Source organism: Sorex fumeus, unplaced genomic scaffold, assembly GCF_029834395.1.
Source record: "Sorex fumeus unplaced genomic scaffold, SorFum_2.1 ptg000044l, whole genome shotgun sequence".
Classification (NCBI taxonomy): domain Eukaryota; kingdom Metazoa; phylum Chordata; class Mammalia; order Eulipotyphla; family Soricidae; genus Sorex; species Sorex fumeus.
Window position 1 is genome coordinate 36560681 of NW_026606101.1, and position 16829 is coordinate 36577509.

Consider the following 16829-nt stretch of genomic DNA (forward strand, 5'->3'; position numbering starts at 1 on the left):
GGTGGGGAGTTTGCACTGCCCACATATCACTCGTGGGGAAAGGATAGAAATTCAAAACAGACTGGAGCTGCAGTTTCTAGAAACCTTTTCATGAGGGCTGGCTCAGGTTGGCCGAGGCAGGGGTGATGGGCCCTTATTTCTTTACCAGGCGACGCTGCGAGCCCACTCTGGGCCTGTCTCCTCCACCTCTCGGTGCCCCCTGCCCTGCCCTTCCCCTGATAACCTTGGGGAAGTCCCCAGGTTCAGCGGCCACCACTTCCCAATCAAGCTGCTTGGACACTGGATGCTGAACCGGCGTCCCCAACCAGCCCTCCCTCACACCCCCTCCTGTGTAGCCGAGCCCGCAGCAAGTCCATATGGGAAAGCCTGCAGAGTCTCCCAGGGGAAAGCGATCCTGTCACACTCGGCCCAGCCCAACCCACAGGCACTCCCCCCCCCCCCCCCCATTACTTTACACAGCACTTCCCACACCCGTCACCTGACCAAGCCCAGGTGGCACTCACCAGCCACTTGCCTGCCGACTTGCTCCCATCACCCTGTCGTACCAGCCAAGTTCTAGGTCAGTCCCCATCTCAGGGGACCAGTGTTCCCGGCATACAGACATGCCCTTCACCTCAGAGAGGCCTTTCCTGAACCCTGAACCCTGCCCACTACAGCAGGTAACCAAAAGTGAGGCCTCAGGGGCTCCCCCAGGGTGCCACCTATGAGGTTTACCAGAACCAAACCAGCCTGCCTTTTCCTACATGGTCCAGGGCCGCTGTAGTACGGGGGCAGTAAAACAGCAGCTGTGGCTCCGTGGCCCACAAAGACATAAGCAGGGCCAGGGCAAAGGACAGCAGGCAGGCGCTTGCCTAGCACGCAGCTGACTGGGGTTCGATTCCAAGCCCACCAGGAATGATCCCTGCGCGCAGTCAGGAGTAAGCCCTGTGCACCGCTAGTGGGGGCCAAACCACCCCCAAGCCCATAAAAGCCTGGACTCTTGGGTCCCTCACAGAAACTGCTCCAGGCCAAGAGCTCCGTGGACTTGCCCCGATGACAAGCACTGGTCTTGTCCCCGGACATACTCTTTGGCAAGCCTCTGCTGCTCACAGCGGTGCTCGGTGTATGCCCGTGAATGGTCACAGAGACATCAGAGTTGCCCCAGCCACCTGTCCCCCGTGTCCCCCAGGCTCCCGGCCCCACTGCTCTCTGCCAGGAGTGGAAGTGACCGGTCGGAAGCAGCACAAAGAGGGGGGAACCAAGGGGCTCTGCTTCCCCATCCCACAGCCCTGCGCGCTCCCAGCACCTCTGGCCACCCTCCCTCGCACACTCGACTGTCCCGGCCCGCTCACCATTCATCTGCTGCTGCTGCTCCTGAGCTTTCTCGGCATCTGCCCGGAGGCTGGCGTGGCTGGTCTGGGCCCGGCACAGCTCCCGGCTCACCTCGTCCAGGCGCTTCTGCAGGGCCTCCTCACTCTCCTTGTGCGACGTCTATACCGCAGGCGGAGGGAAGAGGGTTGTGAGGGGACCACGGCAGAGCCCCTCACCCTCCTCGTTAACCTTCCACAGAACCCTCTAGATTTCAGTGAGCCAGCAGGCCAGCACTCCACCCCCTGCACCCGAGCCCTAAAAGCTAGCTGGGGGCATGGAAAAGAGCCGAGAATGACAGAACCAGATGCGCGTCCCATCTCCCAACTCCCCAGCCTCCATCCGACTAGGAGGTTCTCTGCAGGCCCTGGAGAGGGCATACTGTGTGTGCCCATGGGACAGGGGCTCCCTCCAGCTGTTACACATGCAGCTGCACAGGTTCTGCCATCCAGCGGCAGGTACCAAATGCCTCTTTGTCCGCACCTGACATCTGACAAGGCAGCTGCATGGCTCTGCCCACCCTCACCTTGGTGCGGAAAGCAAGATAAAGGGGTGGGAGGCGGCCAGGCCCAGGAGAGCCCCGGATGAGCAGACAGGCGATGCCCGGTCCTTGGGGCTGGGCTTCCTGGGGGAGAGCCGGGCCCAGGCCAGTGCTGGGACGGGGCACAGCTGGGGTGGGGGAGTGAAGGGGCATGAGCACGTGGGGCCTAGAAGCCACGGAACCACCTGGGAGCAGGTGACGCCCACGGCATGTAACTACAACCCCCCTCCAACCACCGTGCGCCTCTGTCCCGTACTCTCGCAGACTGCAGCTGCACGCCGTGTGTGGCTCTGGTCCAGGACAAAGGTTCCTGACCTTTCTGAACTGGCTCCCAGCTGACTGGGACCAGGAGTAATATTTCAAGGGTCACTGCTGCACAGATGAATGCCATGATTTATCACAGCATTTTGTGTGCTCGCTTTAAAATCTAATACTGGCAGATGAAAACTGGACCCAGGGGCCCCCCATGTTAAGGGGCAGCAACTTTCCGGCGGGAACCAGCTGTGGGTTAAACCACTGGCACCCAAGCCAGCCTCTCTGCTGGCACCACGGCTCTGCTTCAGGAACTTGGCAGCAAAGGGGTCCAAAGCCCGGTCCACTGCAGGGACTACAACCCACAGGAACAGCAAAGCAGGCAACACCATCACGACCCCCCAAAGCTGCTCCCTGCCAGGGGGTCTGCTCCCAAAAGAAGGGGGTCCAGAGGTCTGCAGAGTTGCCGAGACGGCTGCTCCTTTGGACTGTGGAGCCATTTCCTGCTGCCTGGCCCAGGAGCCTGGGCATCCTTGAGAGAGGGACTCCTGGGACAGTGGCTGCCTCGGTAAGGCTGGCAAGGCTGGTGGCAGGCATGGGAGGACAGGGACTTTCGGCATGGCTGGCGAGGCTGGTGGCAGGCGTGGGAGGACACGCCCAGCTCTTAAGTCAGGTGGAGAGCTCAGACTCTCCTTTACGGGGTGGGGGTGGAGGAGAGTCAGTTCTTTAGCTTCCTTAAGCGTGAACAGCAGATCCTAGTGATGCTATCACTCAGAGGGCGGTGACAACAACCACCCACCATCAGCAGGTGGTTTGTGCCCCAAAGGCCGTCAGGCAGGCCATCTGGGAAGCAGCCATCCTAGGCCACCAAGCTCTCTCTGCTGCTAACTGGGTCGAGGCTGAGGGTCCCGGCTGAGGCCCATGGGGGGCAGCTGCTGTGGCTAAGCCGGGACGACCCCGGGTCAGACAAGGCACGGCACACAGAGGGGTCAGGTGTCATGGTGACAGCGGGGGAGCTCTGACCCCGACTCACCTGCAGCTGCAGAACCTGCTTCTCGAAGGCGGCTGCCTTCGTTTCCAGCGCCTTCCGCTGCTGCTCCTCCTGCCTGGCCGACTCAGACTTGTCTGCCAGCTCCTTGCTGACCTTGCTGAGCTCCTGCCGCAGCTTGGCTAGCTCTGCGTTCTGCCTGCGAGACAGTCCCCAGCACCCCACGCTGATGGGCAGATGGAGGGCAAGCCCCGCTCCCCCGACTGCACGCTGCCCACTTCCTTCCTGCCCTTCAAGTCGGGCACCGTCAGCACAGCCCCGGATGGGGCTGCAGGTTGGGATGTGATGCGTGTTCTGAGGAGAGGATGCCCCCTCACCAGCACGGCTCAGAGGCCAGAGAGACCAACGAGCAAAGGGTGCACGAGATAGAGCACTCATGGGACCCCCCAGAAAAGGCTGGCAACCCGCAGCAAAGGCAGAACCTTTCATTTCTGACCAAGAGGCACATTCAGGAAGGCCCTTACAGCCAGGAGGCCCCAGGTCGCTGGCTGGCCGATGGTGTGATGGCAAGCAGGAGGCTGAGGAACCTCACAAACCAGAGCCCTTCCAAGATTTTGGCCCAACCGCCAAATTGGCACCTGGCCCCAGGACAGTCTTTCTTCTTTTAATATCGACCTATTCTCATTCAGGAAAACATAAGTACTGTCATCCCACAAAGACAGTAAGATTTTCACATGTATTCATGACACCTACACCCAGAGCCTTCAGCACTGCTCAGGAAACCAGGCTCTCAGGACCAGAGAAGACCCCAGGACCCCGTGGGGGAAGAAGTTCGAACGTCAAGGAATGGGCCTTGATGGACTGGTAATACACAAGCCAAGATCCGCTTTTCTAAGCGGGAGGTGTCTGACCAGGATGCACAGGCAGGCCCAGGAGAGCCCCCTCCACCCCACGATGAAACATGATGCTCAGGTCCACGGCTGTCCATAGCACATCAGACTGACCTCAGACAGTCCATGCAGCCTCCAGACTCTGGGCCCCCAGCAGGACTCACAAAAAGCCTCCTGTCTGGATGTTGTGAAGACAGGCATGCAAAAAGCCAAAACAAACCAAAAAGTAAAAAACAAGCCCCCTACCCTCCTCAGGAAAGCAAGAAGATGGCACCAGGCAGGCTGTGGAGGGCTCTGACCCCCGGCAGCCCATGCACAGGAAGGCAGTGCTCACCTCACTCCCGCGGCCTTGAGCACCAGCAAGGACAAGCCACACAGACCCATGCGGGAAAGAGCAGGAGGCCGGAAGCACAGTCGGCCAGGCACAATGAGGCCCGGGACCCAGAGTGTGGGGGAGGGGCCTCAGGGCTCTGAAGCCCCCTCTAGACTGTCCCTGCGCGTGGCCACTCACTTGCTCTCCACCTGGCTCGTGGCCTGGTTCAAGGCGTCCCTCAGGATGGAGTTCTCCTGCTGCAGGCGGGCCAGCTGCGTGTTGGGGCCATTCTCCAGCTGCTCCTGAAGAGTGTGGATCTGAAAAGGCATTGGCAGGGCCTCAGTCGGCCGCTCGCTGCCTCACAAAGAGCTGGCTTGTGGCAGGAGGTTAGCAGGCGAGGACAGCCACACACCCACCCTCCCCTTCCCGGGCTCTGCGTCTGCCACACGGGGTGGAGAGAAGTAAACCTAAAACACGGCCTGCACACTGCACGGCTCTGGTCCCCCGCCACTCGCCTCTTCCCGGACACTGCATGCTGCCTGCAGTCACCAGGCGAGTGTCCTGAGCTGCGGCCTCTGACACCCACGAGAAAGTCCCTTGCTGAGCCTCCGCTCGCCGCCAACTTCCCTGGCACGCCCCACCGCGAGCAGGGGCCAGGCAGGTTAAGGGGCCCCCATGACACAGGCCAACCCAGGGCAGAGAACCTGACCCAGAGGCACCCAGGCGAGGCGCCACAGAACTGGCCATTTGTGACCAAGGCAGTTTTTAATAAGCAGTTTCTGGATCTGTTGTGGGAACACACCTGGGGGTGCTCAGGGCTCACTCCTGGCTGTGCTCGGGAACCCACACGGAGTGCAGAGGATTGGTCTCAGCTCAGCCACATGCAGGGCAAGCGCCCTGCTCAGTGCGCCATCCCTTTAGCCCCAGAAGGTGCTCTGGACCCCTCGTGCACGTCCCTGAATAGCCCAGACAAAGTCCCATGCCTGGGAGCACTGGCGCCCACCTTGCCCTGCAGCTGCTGCACCTCCTTCACGTGCTCTCGGTAGCTGGCCTGCATGCGAGCCTGCATGGCCGTGATCTCCTGCTCCCGGGCCACCAGCTGCTTCTTCCCCTTGGCCTCCCCAGCGGCTGCCTTGGCCTTCTCTGATGCCAGCTCCTGGGGAAAGAAGAGGGCAGAGTGGCTTGTGAGGGGCTGCTCAGTTGGGACCAAGATCAGCACCACCCAGTCCTGGGCACAGCTGGGACTACTGGAGCCAAGAGCCTGAGACCCTCCTCCCAGAGGCGCCTGCAGCAGCCCACCCCTCCCCCTTCCCCCCTCCCCTCCCCACCCTGCCTGAGCAGGAGACAGTAGACCTGTGCTGCCCTAACAACATGGGGCACCAGGCACCAGGGAAGGGGCGGGCACAGGCACAGCCACCAAGCTCTTGGGTGACACTGGACCACCAGGACAACAGGGATGGCCACGCCCTGGCCTGCCTGGGCGTCTGGTGTCCAGGCCCGGCACACACTCAGTCTGAGGGCCAACAATGCCACCTGCCTTCACGACTGAGCCTCCACCACTGGGGCCGGGCTGAGGGGCAGCAGGCTCCAGGAGGCTGGGCCTGTAGCCTAGCTATAGCCACGGACACATGGCTATGGGCACAGGGGCACGGACCAAGCAGGCGCAGGCCAGGCTCGGTCAGAACTGATGGTAGAAGGAAAGGAAGGAGAGAACTGTGGATGCGGTGGAGTGGCCCTTGGCAGGCTGCAGTGTCCGGTCCCGGGGGCCCCCACTCACACTCGCAGCACTTGGTGTGGGTTCAGCTGGGCCTGGTGTCCACGCTGCCAGTCCCATGGGATCCAAGGCCCTATCCCTCCGTCCTGGGCAGCAAGCCAAGGGCCCTCCACCTCTCCTCAAAGCTGCCAAGGAAGTGCCGGGGCGAGCCGGAGCTGGGCACCTCCCAATGTGGCTTTTGCTGGTCACCACACCACGACCCACAGCCGGGCCCTCAGGAGAGCCGGGTGAGCGGCCAGGCTACCTTGTTGAGCTCCCGCAGCTTGCTCTTGGCGGCAGCCGCGTCCTCCTGCTCTGTGGCCAGCAGCTTCTCCTTCTCCTCCAGCTGGCGCTTCAGGATAGCCACAGGGTCGCCCTTCTGAGTGGCCTAGAAAAGCCCAAAGGGCTGAGTCTCCGCAGAGGAGCGGACGCGCGGCACCTTCCTGCGCTTTCCCGCCAGCACCCCTCCCCCAGTGTTCAGACTCTGACATGGGGCCAATACAGAGCTGAGTATCTGACAGGGTGGGAGCAGGGGTTTATGAGGAACAAGATCCTCCCTGCACGGGCCCCACCATGGGGGAGAGGCACCCCTGGGCAGCTACTTGGCCCTGTGCCGGTTTCTGGTCTCGGGGTACCCAAGGTTACTATGCTAGGTTCGAGGCTTCCAGTCTCGGGGTACCCGGAGCTACTATGCTGGGCTCGAGGCTTGGGGACTCAGGTGGATTTTAGGAATACGGTGCCTCCCGCCAAGTTAAAGGGATGGCTGTGCGTACAAAGCTGGCCGGGGGCGGGGGGGGGGGGGCGTGCATTTGGGGGAAGGTGGCCAGAGCCAAGCTGGGTCCTTCCTCTAGGGGGGGGTGAGGTGATCCTGACCCACTCTGGCAGCACCTGAGGGAGAGCTCAGTGTGAGCGTCTGTGGTGCAGCCCCGGAGGAAGAGCAGAGAGAGGAGGGTGCCCACCCCCAAGCCTCCTCCTCGAGCTCCCAGGCCCTACTCTCCAAGCCCATAGATGGCAGGAGACTGAGCGGCCTCTGGGGGAGTGGGGGGCTTAGGGGGCTGCAGCCCCGAGCCACGGCTGGAAGAAGGGTGAGCGCAGCGCCTTGGAGCGGGCGGCCCACCTTGTGCCAGGTGTCCTGAATGATGCCAGCCTTCTCGGACAGGATCTCGATGAGCCGCTGCGCCTCACCCTCACTGAACACCATGCTGCCCACGGTGGACACCAGCGTCTTGTAGGGGAGGCAGAGAGGGCCGTCGGCGTCTGCAGGCCCTAGGCAGCGAGAGGGAGGGAAAGGAGCAAAGACACCGCTCAGGTCCCAGCGACCATGAAGCCGTGTGGACAGTCTGTCTGCCACCATGGGGCACCTTGCAGAGCAAAGCGCGAAGGCCACAAGGCGGCGGGCATGAGCGTGGGTCTCCGGCAGGCTTGGCTTTCCGGGACTGGAGGGGAGGGGAGACGGACCTGCCCTTGTGGTATCAGACTCCCAGTATCAGAACTGAGCATGGCGCTCCTGCCCCACAGGGTTTTCATTTCTCCTTCTTCTAGAAAACCACTTGGGCCTAGTTCCCGCCCTACACAGCTCACCTGGCTCTCCCACAGTGTGGGCCCTTGGGTGTGCAGGTCCTGACTGACCAGCAGCCCAGAAACACACACACACACACACACACACACACACACACACACACAGAGCCACATCCCTGCACACAGGGGAGAAGTAAAGAAAGAAGGGGCCCAGGCCGGTTCTCTGCAGGTCTGTGATAAAGGAAGCTGCTTCTAGAACCACACTGAGTTTCAGACACCATATCTCCTGCTCTACCTCAAACACAGTTCAGTGTGGGTTTCAGGAATGGGAAGGTCCCTGGCTCTCTCCACAGCAGCACAGCAGGCTGGCCACTCAGTCCATCAGTCAGGTCCTCAAGCACCAGGGTCATTCAACAAGTGCCACACATCTAAAAAGCCTCCGATGCTGCCCCCTTCACTGACCACTTACACACACACACACATACTCCTCTCTCTCTCTCTCTCTCTCGCGCTCTCTCTCTCTCTCTCTCTCTCTCTCTCTCTCTCTCTCTCTCTCTCTCTCTCTCTCTCTCCATTCCACAGCCCTGAAGGCAGTAAGAGTGTGTTGAGGTGCTCCATTTGGTCAAGGCGTGACTCTAAGACTCAGACAAGACCTTGTCCTGAGGCCTAAGTCAGCCCAAAGCTCACAGACTCAACTTTGCTTCACTGAGCTGAAGCAAAGGCCAGGGGGCAGGCTGCAGCAGCGCTTTTCGCAAAGACCCCTCACTGAGGACAGAGAATGGGGAGTCTCTGAAACCCTGAATTCACCGACTTGTCACAATATTTTCACTTACCAGTCACAATATTTTCATCACGCGGGGAAGCAGTTAGCATGATATTTTAATAAGGGGAGCGTGGGACGTAGGTGAGCGGTTGCTATGAGCACCTTCATTTTCAAACTACTTACCTCGACGAAGCAGGAGATTAAAAATAGCCACACTGACACAAAAGGCCTAGTATCACAAGTGGGTGGGTGCCACACAATGGATACCAGTCGGGGAGGGAATATGTTCCCTGTAACCAACTTTTTTGTCACTGAAATACGTATCTAACATAACGTTAATAATGGTAATCCTAAGCACACTACAGAAAATCCTGAGCACAAAAAAGATTTGTATTTTTTTCTTAAAATAAAAGCAACACTCAAGTGGAACCCTTGTTTTCAGCTATCACTTGCACTTGGGGGATTCCTGATTTTCCCCTTCAGCCCACAGCCAGATACTTATAGGCAGTGTCTTCCGAGGCCATTGGCTTCACAGACCAGCATGGGGAAGCCTCCCCTCTCAGGCTGACCTGTGCAGACTGGGGTTCCTTCCCTGGCCGAGAAAGCTCCTGCCCACGCTACTACTGGGCACCCAAGAGATGGGGCTGGTGCAGACAGACGTGTGTGGAAGCAGAAGCACGCGGCAGAGTCAGAGACCTGCAATGAACGACGGTACCTACAATGGCTTTACTCGTGCCACGTGGGAATGATGGTCCACAGAGTTACACAAAACACTGAACTAAATAAGATTCATTCCATTTGTTTCCTGTTTCCCTTTCTAAAAAAGGCAATCCTGAGCAAAGCTTAATTTCTTCATGGACTCCTCCGCACCCCCAGTTGAACGAACTGGTCTACACCTTGGCCTCTATGCGGAACCCCAGGCTGGAATCGCTATGGAGATCTCAGAATCACTAGGTTCAAGTCTCTCCCCAAGACCATACCCTGGGGCGCTGCTGCTGTCCCAAGGAGACAGTCTGACTGTCACCCGGAGCAACCCACCAGAACCCTTCTAATGTCAGTTTTTCTAGACTTCATCAGATACTTCAGTGCACAACAGAATAAAAACTTATCACAGACGAAATGCGCTGCCCCAAACACTTCCTCGGCTTTCTCCATGCGCACTAAACATTTTTTGTTCAATATTTTAGGTAAGAATTGTGGTTGTTTTCACCCTTCTCCAAATCAGGAAGCAAAACCACAAGAGAAAGGAAACCCTTTGGAAGCAGAAACCAGAATCTAAGGAGCTCTGTGGGAGTCACGCTGATGTCCCCCGACATCAGCGGCACCAGCTCAACCACACGGCTGCGGGCACCCACACCCTCCCACAGACATCGTCCCCCGGGGCCCTGCTGTCAGATGCAAATGCTCCACTCTGAGGAATACGCCTTGGCATGCGGGATGAAGGCTTCATAAAGTTTAGAAACTGACAACATTAGGCCTGGACAGAAGAGTTTCCCAGGGCAGTAAGAATGGACAGGCTCTGCCACTGCCTAGAATGAGTCTGGACTCTGGGGAGGCGCGGATCAGGGCGGCCCTGGACAGCAGCTCACGGCTACAGACCCATCCACAGCCCATCCAGCCAGGCACTGCAGGGACACCTCTCCTGAGAAGGATTGCAGGGGCATACTCTTCGCTCCCACCTCAGAGCGCTGCTGTTTCTGGGCCCAAACCCTCAGAGCCACAGACCTGTCCGAGTGAGACTGCCTGCTCTCGCAGCAACGGCTACGGGAAGGAAGGACACTGAGACAGACCAACCCCGAATGCCGCCCAACACAGGGGTACCATCAAGGCCAGCCTGCAGGCCGCCTCCACCCGCAAGCACACCCACACCAGATGCCTGGAACTTGAACCCGAGCTCAGAGTCTTTCCAGCGCCCTGCCTCGGGTCCCTCACCTGGGACATGCGATGATGACCCTTTCCTCCCTCACAACCTCGCTGCTGAGAGTAGATTCCCCAGTATGGCACCTCCCCACTGAAGTCTCAGCTCTCCCAACGGGCAGTACACACGCCCTGTCTGGGGGAGGCTCCCCTTCACCACAGGAGTTGGCAGAGGACACAGGCCAGCTTCCCTATGAACAGACAGTGGGCCTAAAGGTGCTACTACACTACTGAAAAGGTACCACAATGAGGTCCTTGAAGAATTCGCCAGAGGCACCAAGGACTCATCTGTACCGTTGGCACATGACGCAAACAACCCCAGGCCCGGCACTGCCCGAGCACTGGTTTCTACCTCCCGGTGGGATGCAGGCTGAGGGAAGGTCTCATCTGACGCCTGACAGCCACAGACAGCGATCACTGGTATTTTAGCAGCCTAGAGCCCAAAACAAGCAACCTCAAGAACGTCCTTATTGGAGGCCTACTCAGTCAGGCCTTTTCCTTCAGAGAGAAAAAGTTATCTGCTCAAAGTCATCCAAAAGGCTGTGTGTTTAATGATGTCTAATGAAATGTTTAAATCCTATGATCAAATGCCTTTATTTTTGTTATTCTTTTGGTTCTTTCACCCCCCACTCTCCAAATTTCAACAATCAATTTGATGTCTTAAAAAACAAAACAAAACCCAAAACCATCACATCACAGTATTCTCTTTTAACAAGAGACAACTCCTGGAGGATCACTGGGCAAGAGCCATCCTTGGCTTCCTCAGGCATGCATGCAGGCTGGTCCAAGGAGAACACATCTTAAATGACGATGGAGATTTTACCTGAGGCCTGCAGGAAAGACAGGAGATGTGTAACCATGGGCTTCCTCATCACGGCAACGGGGGCCCCAGAGCAGACTTATCTGAAGGTACTGACAGGAAGTTCCTGGCAGATTCCTCTGGCCGCTTCTCTGAAACGTGGCAGGGCCACACTGACACTTGGCTTGCTTCCCGAGGGAGTGCTCTTGGTCTTCTCTTTTTAACAAGAAGAAGCTTGGCTTAAAGAACTTACACAGAAAATGAGTAAGGGCCCTAAAGCTCAGGTGTTTCCTTCCAAGCTTCCGAGCCTGAGAAACGAAGGCTGATTAGAAGGAGACTCAACATTCTCCACACACTCACACCCACCTGAGCCTGAACACAGCTCAGGTGGGGCGGGCGCAGCGTTCCATGAAGATCCACGCCTGGCCCTGGGGTGTCTGGGGTGCTTGGAAATAGGGCTGAGCTTTAACTTGTGCTTCTCTCAAACTGGTGAAAATACAAATCTACCTTATAGAAGGACAGAGGGCTAAACAGGTGGGAAAGAAGCCCAGAAGTCAGGGGGTTGGGGGCAGACCAGGGCACAAGGAGGACAGTGGGCAGGGGGCAGGACCAGGAAGGAGAAGGTGGTCCAACAAGTAATGCCAATGAAAATGAGGGTAACTTCAGACATCTTGAATGAAGTTTTCTTGAAAGACCTGAAAAAATCGTAGACCCCAACTTCTGGTGACCCCTCCCCAGCCTCCCACTTGTTAGGCTAAACAATATGATCCCAGTTTTCAGGCTGTGGGTGTTTCCTACTGCTGTATGTCCACTTGCTCTGGCAGAGGCAGAAGCGGCCTGTCAGAGCCCCACAGAGGCTGGCTGCCAGGTGGGTAAATTGGGGGCCACCTGGAACTTTCTGCCTTGCTCAGTTTATGACCATTTACAGGAGACAGGCGGGGTACGTAGTGGACGTCATCATGCATCAACCTCACCCCCAGGAAGGAGCAGAAACTCCTTTCTGCTGTGCCCTGGGCACCACTGGGGGCAGCGGCCTCACATGTCCCGGAGGACAAATGATGCGCTACGTTACAATGAAGCTGCCTCATTAGGGCAAGTAATGGGAGGTTTTGCCTGTCTCCATTTATAAGGCAAGACATGATGAAAAAAGAAAAAGCAACGGAAGCTGGAGAAAGATGGAAGGAAGGTGTAAAGAGGAATCCATGATCCTGCCCCTTCCTTCCACAGAAACTTGAGTGTCTGACCACAGCAACACATCATCCCCGGGCCAGCAACACCTCTGAGAAAGGGTTAGATCCCAAGGAGCCACCTGGGCTCCCCTGGGTCTGATGGCCTCCGGCTTAAAAGCTAAGAGCCCACACGCAAGGCAGACGGGGCACAGGAACGCAGAGGAGGGGTGCAGGGAGATCCCAGCGTCAGACCCGCTTGCAACTGAAGAGGGAAGCACCGGCACCCACCCCTCCCCATAAGGCAGAAAGGCTGAAGCAACCCTGGAAGGAGGCACAGCAAGCCCTTACTGCTCCCCTCTCCTACAGGATGCGATGGCTGTCAGCCACCTACCTGCTCTCCACCTGGCTCCATGGCAGCGTGACATGCCGGAGCTGATGCCCTCAATGGGGCTTCCAGAACATGCCTCCTGCACCCCAAGTCTAAGTCCTTGGACACCGCAGGGCCCACCACTGTGTTCCTCTGGAACTGGGGGCGGCACTCCTGAAAGGGCCGATGGGACACGCCGGGCCCCACACTGGGCCCTGCTCAGGAGCACACACTGGGACAAGGCTGTGACTCAACCACAGTAAGGGTTTACAGACCCCCGAGCCCTGCAGCTCCACTTCCCATTCGAGACCGTAGCTCCTGATTGAGCACCAATGGTTAAGTACCCCAGCAACTGCCAGTGAAGTAGCCAGCAGTGACCAGCCGGACACACGGCAAACCCCCAGAAGCTTCAGTTCGAGGACAGTCCCACTTCCTAGGGTTCCCAGAATTCCCTCTTCTCCAGGCCCCGGGAAAAGACAGCTGGTGCCTCTGGTTTCATGAATCGAGTTTTCTTTCTGCTCCCTGCCTGGGTCTGGAAGGCTCCCGAGAACCCACACCATCTCCACAGCCCTGCCGAGCAGTGTAGCCAGAGCAAGGGCCCTGAGGTATGTAACGTCTTTGAAGAGCTGCTGCACTATCTTCCAAAATTCAATACACATCTCCCTTTGGACACAGAAATTCACAAACACTCACACATCTATTCAGATGAAGCACCGGAGCATTCGTCTTAGCTGACAATACTGCCTACTCCCAACATCATCTGAAAAAACTCACCCCTCACTCAAGCTGGGAATATGAGGTTGTGCAATGCCCTGAAAGAGGGCACCAGGATCCCCCCATGACTAGGGAAAGCGGGTACCAGGACACCCTCATGACTAAGGAAAGAGGGTGCCAGGACCCTACTCGGATTGGGGAAAGAGGGCACCAGGACCCGGGAAGCTGGTTCCGGTGTATCGTGGAGAACAAGCAAAGCAGCTCTGGAGCGCTCACTAGGAAGCAGGGAGGGGCCAGGACTTCGGTGAGGAGGGAGGGGACTTTCCAATTCTCACCTTCTGTGTTTCTCCAGTTTGCATTCTGTTTACTGGAAGTGCGTATTTTTACAATAGTCAATTTAAAAAGCCAGGATTAGGAAGGCAGGTGTTCACTGTCAAATCTGGCCACAGACAAGCAGTAAAAACCTGTCGCCTAGCTCCAATTTACTCTTGCAGGAAAATCAGATCAGAAGTTTTGGGATCGCTCCAAGTTGGGCCTGCAGAAGCATGTCCAGTGCTGCCTGCACACCTGCCTGGCACCCGCAGGTCCTCTGAGCCGGGACCCTGCCGGGCTAACTGGGTGACAGGTCAGGTCAGGTCAAGGCCCATGAGGCAGAGTCCTGTGTCTGGGGGACACTTCACACGGAGACGGTGCAGCTCCGTCACACATCCCAGGCCAGCCACGGGAGAAAAGAACAGGACGTAGGGACTCCAGGATGCCAACACCGAGCTGCAGAGGCCTGTCCACGGTGACCGGGGGCTCCTGCTGACAGGTGCCCTCCACTGCAAGCCCCGCACCATCGCCACATGCGACCAGCGAATCTGCAAACGTGGCCGGAAGGCTGCTCCTGTGCTGACCTTTGCCTTTGCCTTTTTTGGTTTTGGGAGCCACACCTGGCAGTGCTCAGGACTTCCTCCTGGCGAGCTCAAAGAACTGTACGTGGGTCGGGGATGAGCCAGGCTCAGCTCACTCCCAGCTCAGTCCTGCCCCCCGGCCCCGTGCGAGTGAACGGGCTTCAAACACCCACACTGAGCAGCAGGGCCCCAGCTCCGACCGCCACCATAAGAACGTCACAGCCCTAGAACTTTTGTCCACTCAAGATCCCTTGAGTGGGGACTCAGGGATGCTTTCTTCCCAGCCTGGTCTGTGTCCATGACCCAGAATACAGTCGCCAAGCATCTCCCAGGTCCCCAGTGGTCAGAAAATCACCCCCGACCCCACCAGCAACTCAGACCTCGGATCCCTGGTGTTTCTAGGCTCCAGGCTGGTGAACCCAGAGAGGAAAGTCCTGTCGACAGTTTCCAGCTGGAGAAGCTAGGTGGGCTAGCTCTGAACGAAGAAACCTGGCTGGTGAGCAGGGAGGTTGAGGCATGCTGCCAGGAGCCAACTGCAGCCTTTCCAGCAAAGGGAAGAGCCTGTGACAGCCAGCCCTCAGCTGCACCTCTGCACTTAGACACACCCAGAGCGAGGCGAAAGGCACACGCGTTGCTACTCCTCCCTCCAAGTCAGAGTCCTCAATAGGCAGGAGTGGCCAAAGCTGCTGAAAGCCCACCAAGCACTGCGGAGAGAGCATATCATTCAGCAGAGCGCGACCACCTGGGCTGGCAGTGACTCAGAAGTAACCAATTACCCTCAAGTGGACCTGAAGCTACGAGCACCTCATCCGTCGGAAACAGGGAATTTCCAGTCCCACTTAGAACAACCTGGGCAGAATCTTGGTCTTCAACAAGACCAAGCGCTTCCGTGTGACCCTAGAGTAACCTCTGCACCATTTCTATACCACTGGAACAAGGGCTGGTGAGTGGGCTGGAGAAAGCTGGGGGTCCAGGAGGGTCAGAGGGAAGACGGCTTTAAACATCCACCAAGTATAAGGAAGGAACAGGGATGCCAGCCCACAGTGCAGGCTCAGGGAAGCCAGAAGCCAATGCACCAAAGCCTTTCGCCACATTTTCTAGGCTCTCAGACAAGATGAAGAGACAAACTCCCTCTTCAGGGGAGAGGGCTACACATACTGCCCTGAGCCGCCAATGCCGTGTCATGGCGCTTTGTCCACTGGATAAAGGCATGGAGGCCACAATGGCTGATGCAGAGACCAGTTTGGGTGACTTTTGCTGTTTTCCAGGTGTTACCTGCTTTCTAAAACAGATCTGCTTCATCCGTGCTCCCCCTTTTAGGGGGAACCCCTTTGAGCATATGGCCATGATCACAGACTCGGCATTCACCTAGATAATGCACTGACACCCCCTCTCCCAGGGGTTACGCGGGGTTCAGGATGGTCACCAGCTAGCACTCTCCGTGGAATTCCAACAGACTGGGAATAAGTCTCCACAACACACATGACTGGCTGACCAAAAGATGTGAAACTCTACTCAAGAAATACTGGTTTTTCTTTTTTCTTTCTTGGTTTTGGGGCCACACCTGCTGGTGCTCGGGGCTTACTCCTAGCTCTGTGCCAGGGATCATTCCTGATGGTTCCTAGATGGAATGGATTTCCCCCATCCCCAAATGCGACCTTTCAAATAATATTTTTCAAAGCGTATATGTGTAGGGGGTGGAGAGGGGAGGGAAATAGCTCACTACAATTTTGGAAGAGTGGTTAAAAAACCCCACCAAGTTATCGTGGGACTGACAGCCATATTATCTCTAATGGTTCTTCTTAGTCGAGGACCAAGGATTTCTGTTTTCTGTTCAGATCACCATGTGCTACACACACACCTCAGGAGAACTGCCACTGGGGGTCACACTGGGCACAATGTGGGGTCTTCCCTTCAGAAAGGCTCTTTAAAAGGCTTCAGGGCCTTTTAGGGAGAAGCAGAACCCACGCTGCATTCTAGTCTCAGAGGCCCCTGGCCCTGCATCAAGGATGGCACCACGAGGACAGGGTGGGCACTGTCTCCCTGGCCTAGGGAAGCAGGGCTGAAGCTGGGTGTTTGGATCTTCAAAGACTGAGAAATTCATCTCCTGTGCGGGGTCAGATGGGCTGGCCCATAACCCTTCGCAGGAGCCCAGCGTCTCTCACAGAGAGAGCTCGGGTCCTCTCCGGGGGGACCATCAGAGCAGATGTTCCCCCAAAAAGTCAGGGGAGAAGAAATCCAAGGAAAGGTAGTACAGCTTCATGGGCGTCAGAGAGGGAAACTGAGATAAATGCAGGGCCCTGTGCTATTTCCTTAGCACAGCCCAAATGTTTCCAACCTCCTCAGCTATCTTGAAGGGCCAATGCCATCAACTCTGCAACTCAACTAATAGTCAAAAACTGAAATTAAAAACAAAACAAAACAAAACAAAAAAAACATGGAATCAACTATGTCAAGAGTGATATACAGGAAACAGGAGCTTAAGGGCCTAATTTCCATGGTAATAGGTACTAAAAAGATAATGGAAATGCATATTCTCTATTATCAACAAAATTATAAACAATTTATATGTCAGCGTATTTATATTTGTTGGAGTATTTGCATT

The 16829-nt window shown here is 56.9% G+C and overlaps 1 protein-coding gene across 5 annotated transcripts in view; it reads right to left on the minus strand.

The window, feature by feature from the left end:
- Positions 1-16829, minus strand: part of RRBP1 (ribosome binding protein 1) — a 53099-nt gene that overhangs the window by 11031 nt on the left and 25239 nt on the right. For all 5 annotated transcript variants that reach the window (XM_056121503.1, XM_056121501.1, XM_056121500.1 and 2 more), the window contains exons 4-9: positions 7202-7350; positions 6350-6472; positions 5335-5487; positions 4530-4648; positions 3174-3327; positions 1332-1470 (exon numbers count right to left, since the gene is read on the minus strand). In XM_056121503.1, the coding sequence (XP_055977478.1) occupies positions 1332-1470; positions 3174-3327; positions 4530-4648; positions 5335-5487; positions 6350-6472; positions 7202-7350 (837 nt within the window). The remainder of the gene's footprint in view (positions 1-1331; positions 1471-3173; positions 3328-4529; positions 4649-5334; positions 5488-6349; positions 6473-7201; positions 7351-16829) is intronic.